Source organism: Hypanus sabinus, chromosome 5, assembly GCF_030144855.1.
Source record: "Hypanus sabinus isolate sHypSab1 chromosome 5, sHypSab1.hap1, whole genome shotgun sequence".
In the NCBI taxonomy this organism is placed as follows: domain Eukaryota; kingdom Metazoa; phylum Chordata; class Chondrichthyes; order Myliobatiformes; family Dasyatidae; genus Hypanus; species Hypanus sabinus.
The window spans coordinates 36,171,277-36,187,797 of record NC_082710.1 but is presented as its reverse complement, the minus strand read 5'-3'; the positions used below and the strand labels follow the sequence as shown (position 1 = coordinate 36,187,797).

The 16,521-nt window shown below is 39.4% G+C and overlaps 1 protein-coding gene and 1 long non-coding RNA gene across 4 annotated transcripts in view; one reads left to right on the top strand and one right to left on the bottom strand.

Moving 5' to 3' along the window:
• pcsk5b (proprotein convertase subtilisin/kexin type 5b) overlaps positions 1 to 16,521 on the bottom strand; it is a 319,262-nt gene that overhangs the window by 109,242 nt on the left and 193,499 nt on the right. Inside the window, exons 19-21 of one of the 3 annotated variants that reach the window (XM_059969734.1) lie at positions 12,853 to 12,982; positions 10,846 to 10,961; positions 3,213 to 6,487 (exon numbers count right to left, since the gene is read on the bottom strand). In XM_059969734.1, coding sequence (XP_059825717.1) covers positions 6,381 to 6,487; positions 10,846 to 10,961; positions 12,853 to 12,982 — 353 coding nt within the window. In that variant the 3' untranslated portion in view covers positions 3,213 to 6,380. Of the gene's footprint in view, positions 1 to 3,212; positions 6,497 to 10,845; positions 10,962 to 12,852; positions 12,983 to 16,521 lie in introns of those variants that run through there. The other 2 variants (XM_059969733.1, XM_059969732.1) reach the window with 2 other exon arrangements.
• LOC132394059 (uncharacterized) overlaps positions 1 to 16,521 on the top strand; it is a 61,664-nt gene that overhangs the window by 35,308 nt on the left and 9,835 nt on the right. Inside the window, exons 3-4 of the long non-coding RNA XR_009512155.1 lie at positions 9,948 to 10,031; positions 12,176 to 12,274. This is a non-coding gene — a long non-coding RNA (uncharacterized LOC132394059). The remainder of the gene's footprint in view (positions 1 to 9,947; positions 10,032 to 12,175; positions 12,275 to 16,521) is intronic.

The window sequence follows — 16,521 nt, the reverse complement described above, 5'->3', positions numbered from 1 at the left end:
ATTCTAGTTGTCCCCACCTTCAACTTCCTCTCCCTACTCAACCAACTCTATTCCTACTCAGACTACAAGACATCGGAGCAGAATTAGGCCATTTGGCTCATCAAGTCAGTTTGCCATTCAATCACTGCTGATCCTTTTCTCCCCTCCTCAGCCCCACTCCCATCTTCTCACTGTAACCTTTAATGCCATGGCCAAACAACCTATCAATCTCCACCTTAAATTCACTCAACAACCTGGCCTCCGCAGCTGCTTGTGGTCACAAATTCACCACCCTCTGGCTAAAGAAATTTCTCCACATCAGTTTTAAATGGAAGCCCCTCTATCCTGAGGCTGTGCCCTCTTGTCCTAGACTCCCCCACCATGGGAAACATCCTTTCCACATCTACTCTGTCTCAGCCTTTCAACATTCGAAAGTCTTCAATGCGATCCCCTCCTCATCCTTCTGAATTCCAGTGGTACAGACCCGGAACCATCAAACATTCCTCATTTGATAACCCTTTCATGCTGGAATCATTCTTGTGAACCTCCTCTGAGTCCTCTCCAAAGCCAGCACATCTTTTCATAGATAAGAAGCTCAAAACTGTTCACAATACTCAAGGTGAGGCTTCACCAAGTGTCTTATAAAGCCTCAGCATCACATTCCTGCTGTTATATTCTAGACCTTTGAAATGAATGCCAACATTGCATTTGCCTTCCTCACCACCGACTCAACTTGCAAGTTAACCTTCAGGATGTTCTGCACAAGGACTCCCAAGTCCTTTTGCATCAAAGATCTTTGGATTTTCTCCCCATTTGGAAAATAGTCTGCACATTTATTTCTTCTACCAAAGCGCATGACCATGCATTTTCCAGCATTGTATTTCATTTTCCTCTTTCTTGCCAGTTCTCCTAATCTAAGTCCTTCTGCAGCCTTCCTGTTTCCTCACCACCTGCTCCTCCACCAATCTTCCTATCTCCTGCAAGCTGCCAACAAAGCCATCTATTTCATCATCTAAATCATTGATATACAGTATAAAAGAATTTCCGTTTATCATCCACATGCTTGCCTTCCAACTCCACCCCTCCCCTTTCCGCCTCAATCTGCCTGTCATTTTTAGTTCTCATCACACATTGCCTCTGTCCCACCCTTCTTCTTGTCTTCCCCATACAGGCTATCTTTGTTTTCTATCCTTTCTCCTGATACATGGTTTTGACCTGAATGGTTTTCATTTGTTCTTTCTCTCCTCCCCTCCCCACCCCCCAGCAGATGCTGTCTGACCTGCTGTGTCCCTCCAGCAGATTATATAAAAGTGCAAGATGTTCTGGAGGTGTGGCCATTTACATCTCCAACAAGAGATTCTATAGATCAACACACACACACAATATGTTGGGAAGAACTCAGCAGGTCAGGTAGTATCTATGGAAAAGAATAGACAGACAACTTTCTGGGCCAAGATCCTTTTTCAGGACTGAGAAGGAAGGGGGAAAGATGCCAGAATAAAAAGGTGGGGGGGGGGGGGGAAGGAAGAGGAACGAGGCTGTAAATCTTGAGCAATTCACACAAAGTGCTGGAGAAATTCAGCAGGTTAGACCATTGTAGAGGGAATCATTAGTGGTCGTTTCAGGCAAAGACCATATAGGATTGTTCATCTATCTTCTTATCTTAAATTATCATACACTTTTTTTTAAAATCGCCTGAAGAATATACTGGAGAAGACATTGAAATATTGCCCCTGATAGAAGAACTCCTTGATTTCTACTTTTAACTTCAAATGCGTACACTAGAAACTGCTGTCACCCTCACAACGTCACAAGAGTTAAAGTCAATAGCTTTGTTAACTTGACAGATGTAAATTCCAAGATGCTAAGTGAAAAGAAATAAAAAAAACTTCAGGCTGTTGAAAATGTTCATTCATTTTAAAAATCTACATCATGAGCTCACTAATTAGCAGTTTTCCTAAAATATATTAAATATTCTTTACAATTATGTACTGTACCTGCCTTAAGCAACTTACTTATACATTATATCACATTAGGTTAAATTATAACAGTTCACTCTGGATAACTTAGCGATACAGCAAGGGAAGCTGTGAGTAACAGTTCAAGAAAATGGCTCCCCTTCTTGAAATTATCCTCTATTATCATTCTTGTCTCAATTCCTCATTTTATCTGATAATCTTGTAGTTGACAGCCTTTGGAAAAGTAGACAAACCAATTATTTTGCTAGTTCTTTTGTAATACAAATTTTCTAACAAAGGTTTTTAGTGATACCTCAGTTGTGACAACTTGTGAATTTGCAGCAACGTTATCACTTTTACCATTAACATTAACTCATTGTTGAAATTTTATTTGGACGTCAAATATATTTCACAGTAGCAGTGAAAATGTAACACATGGAATAAGGCTAGTTTTAAATTTTCTGAGGGTCTAAAATTCTTGACAGCCTCGATCAAAAGTGCATAATGTTTGACAACTTAGCCCTATAAATCGAAGAACCATAGACATTAATGGCAGTGGTAGGTGGCACAGAGAAAGCATTAAAACACAGCAGTAAAATAAAATAGCTCTCCTAGTTAATTTCTGTACAAAATTCTACCATTGCTTGATCCCCCCCTGCCTAGCTACAAGTTAATCCCAACTTTTAAATGGAGAGAACACATACAAAAAAGGGATTTTTTTTTCTTTTTGCAAATGTTTCTATCAGCAACAAGCAGCAGATCAGGGTGGATATAGCTTTAACTGTTAATGCTCCTGATTATCACTCTAGACTTGAGCATCATAGTATGCAAGTTATTAAGAACAATAAATTGTTTTATCTTGCTGAAACCTCCAGTAACATAGATACAAATTAATTAAATGGCAAATATATTTACTCAGTTTATTCAATTTTCTTTCCTGTTTCTTGGTAATGCTGATTAAACTAATATAAATTTGGTAAATAAAAATGGGAGTTATACTCCATCTGTCCAGTAAGAGCTGCGAAATTGCTGATAATAGAACGTTGTGTGTATTTTGACCTGGACTTTTCAATCTGCATCATTGCCTCAATAATTAGCAAATAATTTACAGAGGTGGCAATTTTGTTTTAAAATAACACTGACACAACTCGATCTTAGCATTACATTTTACATTTGGAGCCTTAGGAAGCATTTAAAAAGTGATGAAAAGTAGGTTCTGCTTTCTCAATGAATTAAAAAGCATTGACCTCTGAATAATGTCACAAACATACAATATTTGTATATAAAACACTTCTTAAACTTTATTGAACTGATTTTAATGCTGCTTTCATTTTACAGTTAAAGCTATCAAACTACATAAATTTAAAACATAGAAAGCTCTTGCATACAGTGATATTCTAAACAAGATTTTTAACAAGATTCTTCTGTGACTGAAATATGAAATTAAGGTTAATTTAATAGCAAAAATAAAATATGGAATTAAACTGATTTTGGCCATTATCCAATACAACAGTACTACAATATTTTACACATCATGACTGGGCATTTTACACATGTACAGTAACCATCAGTAAATGCGATCTTCAATTCGATGACATTAATACTAAAGCTAAATGTAAACCGGACTATCATCCGTTTTATAATATTAGTGTTATTTGTTTTTGCTAGTAGTTGACAAAATATCTTTACAATCCATATTCATTATTATGAATATGTAATGTACTTGCTTAAACAAATTAGACTTGTAATTATAACTTTTAAAAAATCATAAGAACCAAGGCAGTATTTTAAAATATTTTGGCTAATGGACATAACAGATTAATGATAAAAATATTGGAGTAGAGTCCCTAAGCTTCAAAGAATGGTCATCATGAATTAAATCAGTTCACAAAATCACCAGGAAAAAAGGAAAGTCCCTTTTAATCCTTTGCTGATGACCAATAGCTCAGTGCAACATGGGAATGTGCTTGCTCTGCATTTGTTGTAAAAGATTACTGGGAATGAATTTTGATGAAACAAAGGCCCAATTAAATGATTATCCTATATACCAAGCATAGCGGGAGAGTTTTTGGTGGTGGGGTGGGTTGGGAGAAGAGGGGCTTCAGACCAGTAGCTAGGGGGCAGATTGCTACAAAAAAAAATAACTGGGTCCTAGCCAGCTCAAAGATTTCTGTTGGATGTGGTGCATGTTTAAAGAGATCATAATCAAATTAAGAAACAGGTTGAGCCCAATTTCAAAAATCACTGCAGATATCAGCGCAGATAATTAGAAAACATTTAGTGCGATGAAATGGGAAAACTACCTCCAATCAAATTCAAAAATAAGCACCATTAGTGTGGGAGGAGACAATGCAGAGCATAGGCAGGTGCAGGATGGCTTTCCAAATTCATTGCAGTTTTAATTCTTTATTCTTGCTATAAACCAAAATTTCAAAAAGGTAGCTCGAATTAAAGTAGAAAAAATTCGTAAATTGATCAGTTTCTACACATCTGCTGCTGAAGAGGTCTCCATGCTCACAGCATAAGAAATGGTGGCCTGCTGTGTCACCTTAATTATCCAGTACATCACAAATTCTCCACAACACAACTCCTTTAAAATTAAAGGGGATTTTCCTGCATCACTGCTGCAATTAGGTCTAGGTCGTATTTGGAAGAGGTGGCAGGGAGACTGCTGTGAGGTAGTGCCTGACTTCATTTAGAACCAACCAACTACATCTATTTCGATTTGAAGCACGTGCCCTCATTACCGGGCTTAAATTCCTCATCCCGCGACAAAGCGATTTATGCCACTGAAGATGAGCCGCGGCTAAAGCATGCAAGTGTCAGTACGTACTCCAAGCATTGTTAGTGCAACAAATAATGTGCATTAACTTCAGTTAGTCTATTTTTATAGTCCAAACCTGAAATGAAACACACAAGCACCAGCAGCAACATGCAAGTTTGGAATTTAAATTAGTCAAAGCTGAAAGAGCCACACATTTATGCAGTGCACCTGAGAACCTGAAATTCTTTTCATCTGAACTGACATATTTGATAAGCTTTTCTCTCTGCATCAGTAAACCATGTAAATAACTGAAAACCTAGCAGCTTATCTCACATGACATCTGGAGGTTGTTAAAGAGCTTGAAATGAACAACGTGAAGGACGAATGACAGCAGGATTGTACCAGCATAGAAAGGTAATGGTCGGGCTTGGATAGACAACCTGCATTCGTTTTTTCAGAATCAACCTAAACAAATTTTGGTGCCAAGAATAGAACTAGATATGAATTTTCTTTTGACCTGAATTTGTACACAAATCACAGTTGAACATGGACAGTACAGCCTAATTTGGTAATTTAGATTTAAAAAAAGGCCTGTGGTAATCTTAACCTATTAAAACATTAAGATCTATAATTCCAGAACAATAAAATCTTCAAGTCACTTTTAAAACAGTAAAAGTGCTAAACATCTCAGAAAAGAGTAAAGCAACCAACCAATGGAAGAGAGTTAGTAAATAAAGAATATGATTAGTGGAATAGATATTAACGTATTTTCTTGCATGCTGGAGGCATTATGAGATGAACATGAAAATTTCTACTCTTCAGACATAAAGTTATGTTTTAATGACTACTTTGGAGAATCAACTCACTGTCAGATGAAGCAAAAGGAAAGATTGCTGAACAAAACTGCCACCCACTTTGCATTAGCAAAATATTCTACCACAATCATCACCTCTATTGACACAAATGTCAGCAATTTCCACCACTGATACCACCATGATTACCAACATCAAATAAACCAAGACCAATATATTACTTCAGGCAGTTGTTAATAATGATGACTGAAAGCATAAACATACTGAACTTCATAAGTTATTATTGCAGAAGATGTTTAGTGAGAGCATGCAGAATAGCAGTTTTAATGTTGCTTTTCTGTTGGTTAGAAGTGTATTATTCTTCGGTTACATACCCTGTCCATACATATCTGGAATCATTTAGCAAGTGTGTTTGTGCATCTGGCAAGGTTTAAGCTTCAGTAGGTGCCCAGTTTTAAATGTAAACACCCTTTCTATAATCCTGTAAACTACCCAGTATGGTAGAAAACAGCCAGTAAAGAAAATCCATCCTGAAAGCAAACCCTCAATTTATAGTGGGGCAGGGAGGAATTGGTGGGGAGATGGGTCGTAGAAGTCAGATCTCTTTCAAGCAGGAAATTTGGCATTACACGCTTTGGTCAAAAAAAGTGAAACACTGACAAGTTAGTTAGTCCAGATGTCAGACAGCAAACATCTGAAGTGAAAGGTAGGTCTGTTGTAATTGCTTCACCATTATAAGTTCTGTCATACAGTTCACCATCTCCTTGGAGGAGGAGTAAAGGTGGCTTTCTATTCTTTTAATATTAGAAGAATTTACACGTGTGCATACAGGAACAAAGGGGAGGGGAGAACCATGTAGTTGTCCATTCAACCTTTGAGTGAACATGTTCTGCAACACAGTTGTTGGAGCACCTTCCGCTGGCAAAGGCTGTTCTTTTTCACCAGGACGCAGAAACTTCCCTCGGCCCACGATTCTTCCGTTGCTTTCCAGAGATCAAATTCACAGAGACAGGAGTTTGAAGGTTGAGGAGGTGGAAGCAGAGGGACGAAGTAGATGATTGTCAGACAGGCAGAAGGAGTCAGTCAAGAAGGTGACAGAGCAATTTGTTTTTGTTCACCAGAGGTAATTGCATCCAACAGGAAATAAGTTTTCATGTTTTTCAACAAATGATTTTATTCCATTTTTGAAGGGGGAGGAAAAAAAAGATTAAAGAGGAAGACATTAGAAAACAGCTCTTTTAAAATATCATGAAAAGTGAATCACAACCACAGATAAAAAAATCTGTTTAATCACATTAAAAGCGGCAAAATAAGAACCTGGGGGCGGGGAGGGGAAGCGGGGTGGGGAAAAAAAGATGCAAAACATCCAGCTTAAAAAACTACCTTTGACCTTCGTAATCGTGCAGGCAACCCACTTCAAAAGCAGTCGTGCTCATTTAGAATAGTTCAACAACTATCAGAAGTAATGAAATGGTTTTGCACATTTATCACAGAAATAAATACTGACCACTTTTCTCAGATCCTGCATAATTAACCTCAGAGGACTCAGCACAATCAATCATTTTTCAGACTCGAGGGAAGTGTGCAGTGGCACGGCCCTGTGTTCAGTACAAGCACAGACGTGGTAATGGAAAGGATATGATTTTCAAATTTTCAGATAGTACACAACTTGGAAGTACATTTAACTCTGAGGAAGGTAGTATTAGACATTAAGAGGATAAAGGCAGGGTAGTGGAATGGATAAGCACATGGCTAAATTTAAAAGAGGAGAATCCACAGTGCTAAATTTGAGTAGAAGAACAAGAAAAGGCAAGGCAAATAAGAAGCATGGATGTATAACTGACATAAGACCTCTGTAAAATTCATTAACGGTGACAAAGTTTGAGAAAGTTAGATCATGATTTTGGCTTTATAAAAACAGAAAATGCATAAGGATGATGAAATTATAATGAGCATTGTACCCATTTGTGTCATACTATAGGAAACATGCGAAGACTGCAGACACTGCAGGGAGTATAGGAAAAAAAACCATCAGTACAATACGGGCCCTTTGACCCACAAAGCTGTGCTAAACAGGTTCTTACCTTAGAAATTACCTAGGGTTACCCATAGCTCTCTATTTTTCCGAGCTCCATGTACCCGTCCAGGAGTCTCTTAAAAGACCCTATTGTATTCGCTTCTACCACTGTCGCCAGCAGCCATTCCACACTCTCAACACTCTCTGCTTAAAAAATTTACCCTTGACATCTCCTCTGTACCCACCTCCAAGCACCTTAAAACTGTACCCTCTTGAGCTAACCACTTCAGGCTGGGAAAAAGCCTCTGACTATCCACACGATCAATGCCTCTCATCATCTAATACACCTCTATCAGATCACCTCTCATCCTCCTTCACTCCAAGGAGAAAAGGCTGAGTTCACTCAACCTATTCTCTCATAAGGCATACTCCCAAATCCAGGCAACATCCTTGTAAATCTCCTCTTCACCCTTTCTATGGTTTCCACATCCTTCCTGTAGTGAGGAGACCAGAAATGAGCACAGTACTCCAAGTGGGATCTGACCAGGGTCTTATATAGCTGCAACATTACCTCTCAGCTCCTAAACTCAATGCCACAATTAATGAAGACCAATGCACTGTATGCTTTCTTAACCAGAGTTAACCTGTACAGCAGCGTGAGTGTCCTATGGACTCTGACCCCAAGATCCCCCGATCCTCCACACTGCCAAGAGTCTTACCATTAATACTATATTCTGTTGTCATATTTGACCTACCAAAATGAACCACCTCACACTTATCTGGGTTGAACTCCATCTGTCACTTCTCAGCCCACTTCTGCATCCTATCAACGTCCCGCTGTAACCTCCGACAGCCCCCCACACTATCCACAACACATCATCAGCAAATTTACTAACCCATCCCTCCATTTCCTCATCCAGGTGATACTTGAAATGATTCCATAAATGTGGGGCTTTATTTACTGGAAAGCTCTGGAGATGCTGGCATTGTTTTCTTGAGAGCAGAGCAGATATGATAGCAGATCTGAAAATCATCAAGGGTTTGGGAAAATTTGGCAGATGGGTCAAGATCCCAAAAAACAGAATGGAAGCGATTCAGAAATGAAGCACAAGTGATGCAATAAACTTATTACTGGGATTAGAAACTGGAGTCAATTTTAGGAGGTGTAGGGAGAAGCTCAAAGCTCAAAAATGGTATAAAGGATATGAACAAATAGGTTCAACTTCAGGAAAATATAAAGGGTGGAAATGAAATCAATGGATGTGGTACAGATTTTGTGGTGAGAGAAAACTTGGAACCAACGAGGCTGCCAGACAGCTACAAGGCGGTACTGGGGATTGGAGAGGTGTGGCAATGTTTACCCTGTCAAGGCTACTGATAGTCTACAAAGGAGGAGGACAGACAAGATGTGTTATAATCAAAGTCATCTATAACTTTCATGAGAGCTTTCTCAGTCAGTGACAGTGAAAGAAACATGTTTGGGGCATTTCAAACAAGCAAGTCCAAGGAAGATGTATATTAGTTTGGATGGGGATTACATATTTCAGGAATTATGGAAATAACTGGTTGTTGGCAAATTATAGAGTTCTAGTTCTTTTAAATCAGTACAAAGTTGATACAGGTTCAGAATCTGAAGTGAACTGTTAAACTTATGTCTGAATTTGTATTCTAGGAAGGCAACTTCAATTAACAGCCACTTAGTGGGGATAAGGTCAAAGAGGAAGATGATGATCTCAAATGCAAAATGAACTGGAGGAAGGCACACTGTGATTTGTGGTTCATGCATATTAGCAGTAAATAGTTAAAAATGTTTATCAATTACACCAGTTCTTTCCTAACTGTTTTTGATTTAAGAGAATGGTGATGTGGGATGTATTTTTGGGGAATATTTTGCACCAACAGGAATAATGCCTTAAAGTGGGATGAGGGAATCAAAACGGGGAAATATGGTCTGAGATCAGTGGCTGCAGGAGTGCAGTAGAAGGCAGTGAGCGGAGGATGAGATGTGGCATTTGGAAACTAGAAAGAGAAATAATAAAGTGGATGAGAACAAGTTTATTTCCCTGGGCCAAAGATTAGGAGGGGGGGGGGGGTGTGTCTGTGTGTGTCTGTGTGTGTCTGTGTGTGTGTGTGTGTGTGTGTGTGTGTGTGTGTGTGTGTGTGTGTGTGTGTGTGTGTGTGTGGGAAGAGACTAGGAGATAGCCTTATCTGCCTTTGAGACAATGATTTCCATTGAACTATGTGAGACTACAGCTCAGGGGCTGATCTTGAACATATGTTGTGGCTCCATATAGAAGGAACTGCAAAGTGAGAAGGATTAAAAATTTCAGAGCAATTGTACAATCAATCCCCTCCATTTGCCAGTGGTACATTTTATATTTTTTTCCAGCATCAAAATCTTTTTCATTTTATTGCAGCTGCCAAGTTACAAAACTATCTCAAGTATTTGGCCTTCAAATGAGGCAACATATGGAAGAACCATTATGCCACTGCTTTCACAGGTATTTAACTCACCATAATTCCCTACAAACATTCCACAATCTCAAAACAGGTCCAAATGTTTGGGTGACATGGATAAATGATCCAATGCTGCCAATTTACCATACTTGAAGAGGTTGAAAGCCTCTCTTCACACTTTGCATTCAGACTCAATCCAGAACAAGGGCTCATTGGACACTAGAAAGCCGAGTTGAGCTTTCACCTGTGAAGCTTGAGGCAAAGCATAGTTACCCAATCTCAAATAAAAGAGACAGCTTGGAATTTAGGCATTCCTGCCCCGCATCCTTCTTACCATACTAGTGAACACATTTATCCACCACGTTAATTGGCCTTTACTTTTCCTCACACATTTACACGTGTGCCTCTTGTTAAATCAGTACAGTCATCTGAAAGAAAATGAACAGGCTGCTGCTGTTCATAGTTCAGGCTTGCACACAATGATTGGCCTTTGGGCAAGTGACTGGATGACTAGCAGCCTGCACAGAGACAATATGCACATTCAAGCAATGAATGGAGTGGGTGGGAATGCTAATTTGTATGCAAGTGGCGCAAATCAAATTCAAACATCATTATCAAATGCCAAAATCATGCCCTGATAGCTATGTTAACAACACCCTCATTATTAGCTGACACAGGAAGATTGATAGTTAAATAGATGTCCTTTGAAAATAAATGCAAATTTAACGGCAAACTAGGCACCATTCATATTTAAAGATGTTTACAAATAACATTAAACTTTCCTCATTACTTCCAGCTGAAGTGATTTTCTCTACACCCCTCAGGAGTTCAAATGAAAATCAGAACTTGATTACTCACCATCTTTACATACTGTGCCAACCACACAGACTCCCCCCTCAAGGTTATATCCAGTGCGACAGGAGCTACAGTTCCTTTCACCATGACCAATACAAGCTAAACAGCTTGGATCACACCTTAAAGAATTCAAAAAAAAGTTCTAACGTTTCAGAAATGTCTTCTTGTGTGCAAATACAAAATAAATACAAGAGGGGGATTGTAATCTTTTAACATGTTTTATGTAAAATATAATGCGGAGGTCAAATTACAGTAAAACAATCTCCCTAAGCACAACAGTGTTCGAAATCTACAAAAAAAAATTCTTGCATCTATCTTTTGAGATCACATACTCAATACTCATGGTGTCGAGATAGAAATGTGCAGGGTGTGTCTTCAGTACTGCACAATGCTCCTGAATTTCCAGAAATACCCTCGGGGGCTACACTACACCAGAATAGCAAGTCTTCTACTTCCAACTGCTCCAATTTTACTCAGTGTTGCAAAGAGTCCTGCTATGAATGTGTGTAATAGAGTGTGAGAGCATCATTGGGAACGCTTATTTAATCTTGACTTGTTCTTGGCAGTGGTCAGATAAAGACTTTGCTACAAATTATTACAAATTGTTAGAACAAATTACCAATCACAAAGTCATGGAAGATAACTATTTCAGGATCATAAGCAAAGAAATAATTATTTCAGTTCATACGCTGGAGTTTCATTTCTCATTCCATCATTCTAATAAGAGCAAAGGAGGGATATCATTGAAACCTATTGAACATTGAAAGACCTTGATTGAATGGATATGGAGAAGATATTTTCTATCATGGGGTGGGGGAGGGGTGTTCTAGGACCAAAAGGCACAGCCTCAGAATAGAGGGACATCCATTTAGAACAGAGATGAGAAGGAATTTCTTTAGCTTTACTAGAGGTAAGGAAATCTGTGGAATTCATTGCTAAAGATGGCTGTGGAGGCCAAATTATTGGATATATTTAAGACTGAGACTGATAGATTCTTGATTACACAGAATGTTGGAGGAACTCAGCAGATCAGGAAGCATCGATGGAAGAGAGTGAACAGTTGACGTTTCAGGCCTAGGCCCTTCACTGTCCTGGTGAAAGGTCTCAGCATGAAAGACTTTTCTATCAATGCTGCCTGAGCTGCTGAGTTCTTCCAGCATTTTGTGTATGTTGTTCTGGATTTCCAGCATCTGCAGATTTCCTCATGTTAGGTTCTTGATTAGTCAGGGGATTAAAGCCTACAGGGAGAAGGCCTGAGAATGGGAATAAGAGTTCAAAGTAATTGTTAAAGTACATATGTTACATATACAATACTGAGATTCTTTTTATGCAGATAATCGTAGCAAATACAAGAAACACAAAAGAATCAGTAAAATACCACACCAACAGGACGGACGAATAAAGCCAAAAAATGTGCAAATACAAAAACAGGGTAAAAAGAAAGAACAATAAATAAGCAATAGAAGTTGAGAACATGAGATGAAGAGTCCTTGAAATTGAGTTCAATACAGTGATGGGGCAAGTAGAGATGAGTGAAATTATCCCCTCTCTGCTTCAATAGCCTGACAGTAGAGGGGTAATAACTGCTTCTGAACCTGGCAGCTGGAGGCTCCTCTACCTTCTTCCTGATGACAGCGGCAAGAAGAGAGCATGGTCTGGGTGGTGGGGACCTTGATGACGATGCTGCTTCCTTGTGACAGCGCTCTCTGTAGATGTGCTCAGTGGTGGGGAGGGCTTTATCCATGATGGACTGTGCCATATCCACCATTTTTTGTAGGCTTTTCCACACAAGGGCATTAGTGTTTCTGTACTACGCCATGATGCAACCAGTTAATTGGCCATTATGGAAAGACAGCAGACTTGGTGGGCCAAATGCCTTCATTCTGCTTCTGTATCTTATGGTCTAAGATTAATTAATGCAAGTGTCCAAAGCTTATTTAACAAGATGAAGAACCTTAGATAATAGATTGAAATAATTAATGAAACTATTAAAAAAAGATCATAACTTGCCTCCTGCAGATCTTCTCTCCATATTCAGATGCCTGGTCCAAGTAGTAGCCAGTGCTACAGCTTGACACACATCTCCATTCCTCCAGGTAATAACCTGTAATACACTGTGTACAGGAATCTTGGCGTGGCCCTGGAATATATGACACAGAAGATTGTAATCATAGAACCCCAAATTGAAAAACCTACGTTACTAAGTGCAATTTTTACATCTAACCATTCAGGTATTGAATTATATAAGTATTATCACCAAGCATATTGATGGTTACACTCCTTTCTTGCACTGATAAAATGCCTGCATTACAATCATTAATATATTCTTATTGCATTAATACTATAATGCTAGGCTTATAAACAACTCTTGGTGATTTTAAACAAAAACAAACACATGTAATAGACTAGGTAAATAGAGCAAAAAAGGGAAATTGACTACATTTATTATAAATCAAGTAAGAACAGCAATTTTTTTCGTCATTCATAAAGATTGGGTTATCTCCAGTATTTTGTGGTATATCAGTTTGCATCAGAGAAACGTGGAACATTTCAGCATTTCCTTGAGATATTTGAATAACATAGATAAACATCGAACTGACCACAAAAATTCTGGTTGTTGAATACGAGGTCAAATTTTATCAAGCTGAAAATTTGTTAGTTCAGAACTTCATTGAGCTGATCTAGTGACACTTTAACAGTCATCTGTTAGATCACTGTTCAAATGTCATTAGATTGGCAGTGGTTACATTTCATACTCAGCTATCCCTTGGTAATAGAATTAGAACAACAGCCTGACCAATTAGGTGAAGGATGGACCACTCATTCAGTCTAGTATCAGCGCTCTACTTTTTGAAATGCAGCATCTCGTGGCCCCTCACGGGAACCACACAACCTCGCATTATCCTTCTGAAGCAGGGTTCCCAACCGTTTTTATGACATGGTCACCTACTATTAACCAAGGGTTCCAAGGACCCCAGGTTGGGAACCCCTGCTGTAAAGCTAACATTTGGTCTTTAAATGAATGTAGGTGGTGAGAGTCTCCAGACAACTTTTCACTCTCAATCCTCATTTTAGGACTTACAACTTCATGCACAAGGACCTGAAACAGGATCCTTCAATGGAAAGGTAAAGGCTGACTGCAATAGAAATATTCAGTTTTCAAACTTAGATAAAACATTGACCCCCTTCACTATAGTGGTACAAATACTCAGACTAGTGATTCAGAAGAGTAAAACAGTATTATTTTTATGAACACGCATAGAGTTAATATCATGCTGACAGTAACAACTATCGCAAGTTCTCTGCCTACGGGAAGGTATTGACCTGAAGCTGTTAGAACGTTTCTCTGATTACGGTCAGTCCCCGTGTTACATATGAGCTCCGTTCCTGAGTTCGTCCTTAAGTTGGATTTGTACGTAAGTCGGAACAAATACATTGGTACTATTTAGTGTCAGTTAGTCATACGTTTGTCTTCGTATATATTTTACCTTTCTATGCATATAGAACACTTAAGAAACTATGTATTCCAATAATTAAACCACCGCGTTGCTTAGTAATAATTGCAGCTTTCATCGGGACAGGGCCTTTCACATGCTTCATTATTCCCACTTTATCCTTTAAAATTGTTCCAATCGTTGACCGACTGTAGTCTAACGCTTTTCCAATGACCAATGGTGTTTCACCTCCTTCCAAACGTTTTATTATTTCCACTTTACTTTCAATCACGATTGCTTCCCGTCAATGAGAACAGAAGCACCGTGGGCGGTGGGTCCCGAATTCCCCGGGACCTAAACTCCACCGCACTGAGACAAGCTATATGGGACAAGTGGGGGCTGTGCTGGGTTTGGGTATTTGATCCTCCACAATATTCCTCGTGGAAATTTAAATTGGAGGTGGCAGTGTTTTCTTTTTACAAGGTCGAGTTGTGAGCTCATCAACCTGGGACAGATGGTACGGGAGTCACTGGATCAACATCAACCCAGCACGGGAGCAGTCTGTCACTAGATTGAACTCGGAAACCTCCATTCCCGAGCACAGTGCCACCAGCCGACCGGAACGGGAACGGGGTGGTGCGGGATCAGGGTGAATCTTACTAAGAAAAATATAAGGCAAATACAAAGTTAAACACTCAACACAGTGTCAACGGCAATGACTTAAAATGGCGGTCGGCATTGCGATCTGACTTAAAATGGGAGACGGCGTCTCCTTCCTTGGCTCTTAAGTACGAGTTGTCCGTAAGTTGGACTTTCGTAACTCGGGGACTACCTGTATTGCAAGCCCTGAATTATTTGCTTCTGCAGGGAATGAGAGATGAGTACAAGGTTAAAGGTTTCAGGTTTTTTATCTCCCGCCCCATGTTCTGTCTGAACTTTCTGTGCTGCTGTGAGCTCTCATCCACAAAATGCTGAAGTTATCTTCAAACAGTTGCCTGGTGACCCATCAGTAGGATCCAATTAAGTGCATTTAATTGCAGACAGAAACCTATCCATATGCTAGATAGGAATCAGTTCTGGCCCCAAGGTGGCAACCCAAACTTTATTGTTGTGGATGAGTGGAAATAAAATTTAGCCCACCGGACAGATGCAACACCATGTATCAAATATTACTTTTCATTGGAGAAAAGTTCAGCAGAAATTGCAAATCGGAAAATTTCCTCTGTAGCCTCTACAAACAACTGCACAGTGCCAGTTCACCACCAACACATCCTCCCTTCCATCCCACCCAATATTGACACTGCCGCTGTTCCTGTGAGTCATGCATGATGGGATGGGGATTCCCGCAAGTCAGTGTGATGTTAGACTTCAAGGTGACCGTGACATTCTTGAATCTTTTCCTTTGTTCATCTGGCAATTATTTTCTCCACCCATCAGCTGTATAGGTTCTCTACTATTCAGAACTGAATGCAAGAGCACTGCAGATACTATCCAGCTGAATTCTTCCAGCTTTCATGGTGTTGACTGTGATATTATCTATTATTATCAGATCATTTGGCTCTGACAGTACAATGGGCGCTTCTACTGTCTGCCATTTGTGCAGTCAAGTGGTGCAGTTTCACAAGGTTGGCACCCAGTTTTAGGGGCCTCCTTTCAGGCCTTTCCATATTTCTCATTCACCTTTGAAAAGGTAAATGATAGAAAACATTGCAGTTTTCATTATCCTTGAACATTCAGAAATGCTTCACAACTAATGAAATTCTAGTGAAATTTTAGGCACCATCATAGTGTTAAAAAAACCCATAGCCAATCCATACACAAAAAATCTCCTACAAGTACATCATATGATCAACAGATAATCTACTTTTTATACAAATATGTGACGTTAATTGAGGGATAAATGTTGCTTAGGCCACAGGGATTATCCTTAATCCTTCTTAAAACTGGCTCTTTTGATCATCAACTTGATAGAGTGGATACACGGCCTTAGTCTCAGCTGAAAGCATCTCAGTCGTGCACAGTGACCTTAATGCTGACGCGTTAACTAAGGTTTTTGTGCTTACATCTTATGGGAGCATGGATCAAAATCTTCTGATCTGCGTGTTAAAATACCGACTGTGAACTCAGGGCCAGCAAGGAGGCATGAACTTGTTGGACATGAACGAGGTCGGCAAAGGCGAGGAGGGAAGAAAAACAGTCAAGAGTCATGGATAAGTACAGCACAGAAACAGGCCCTTTGGCCCAT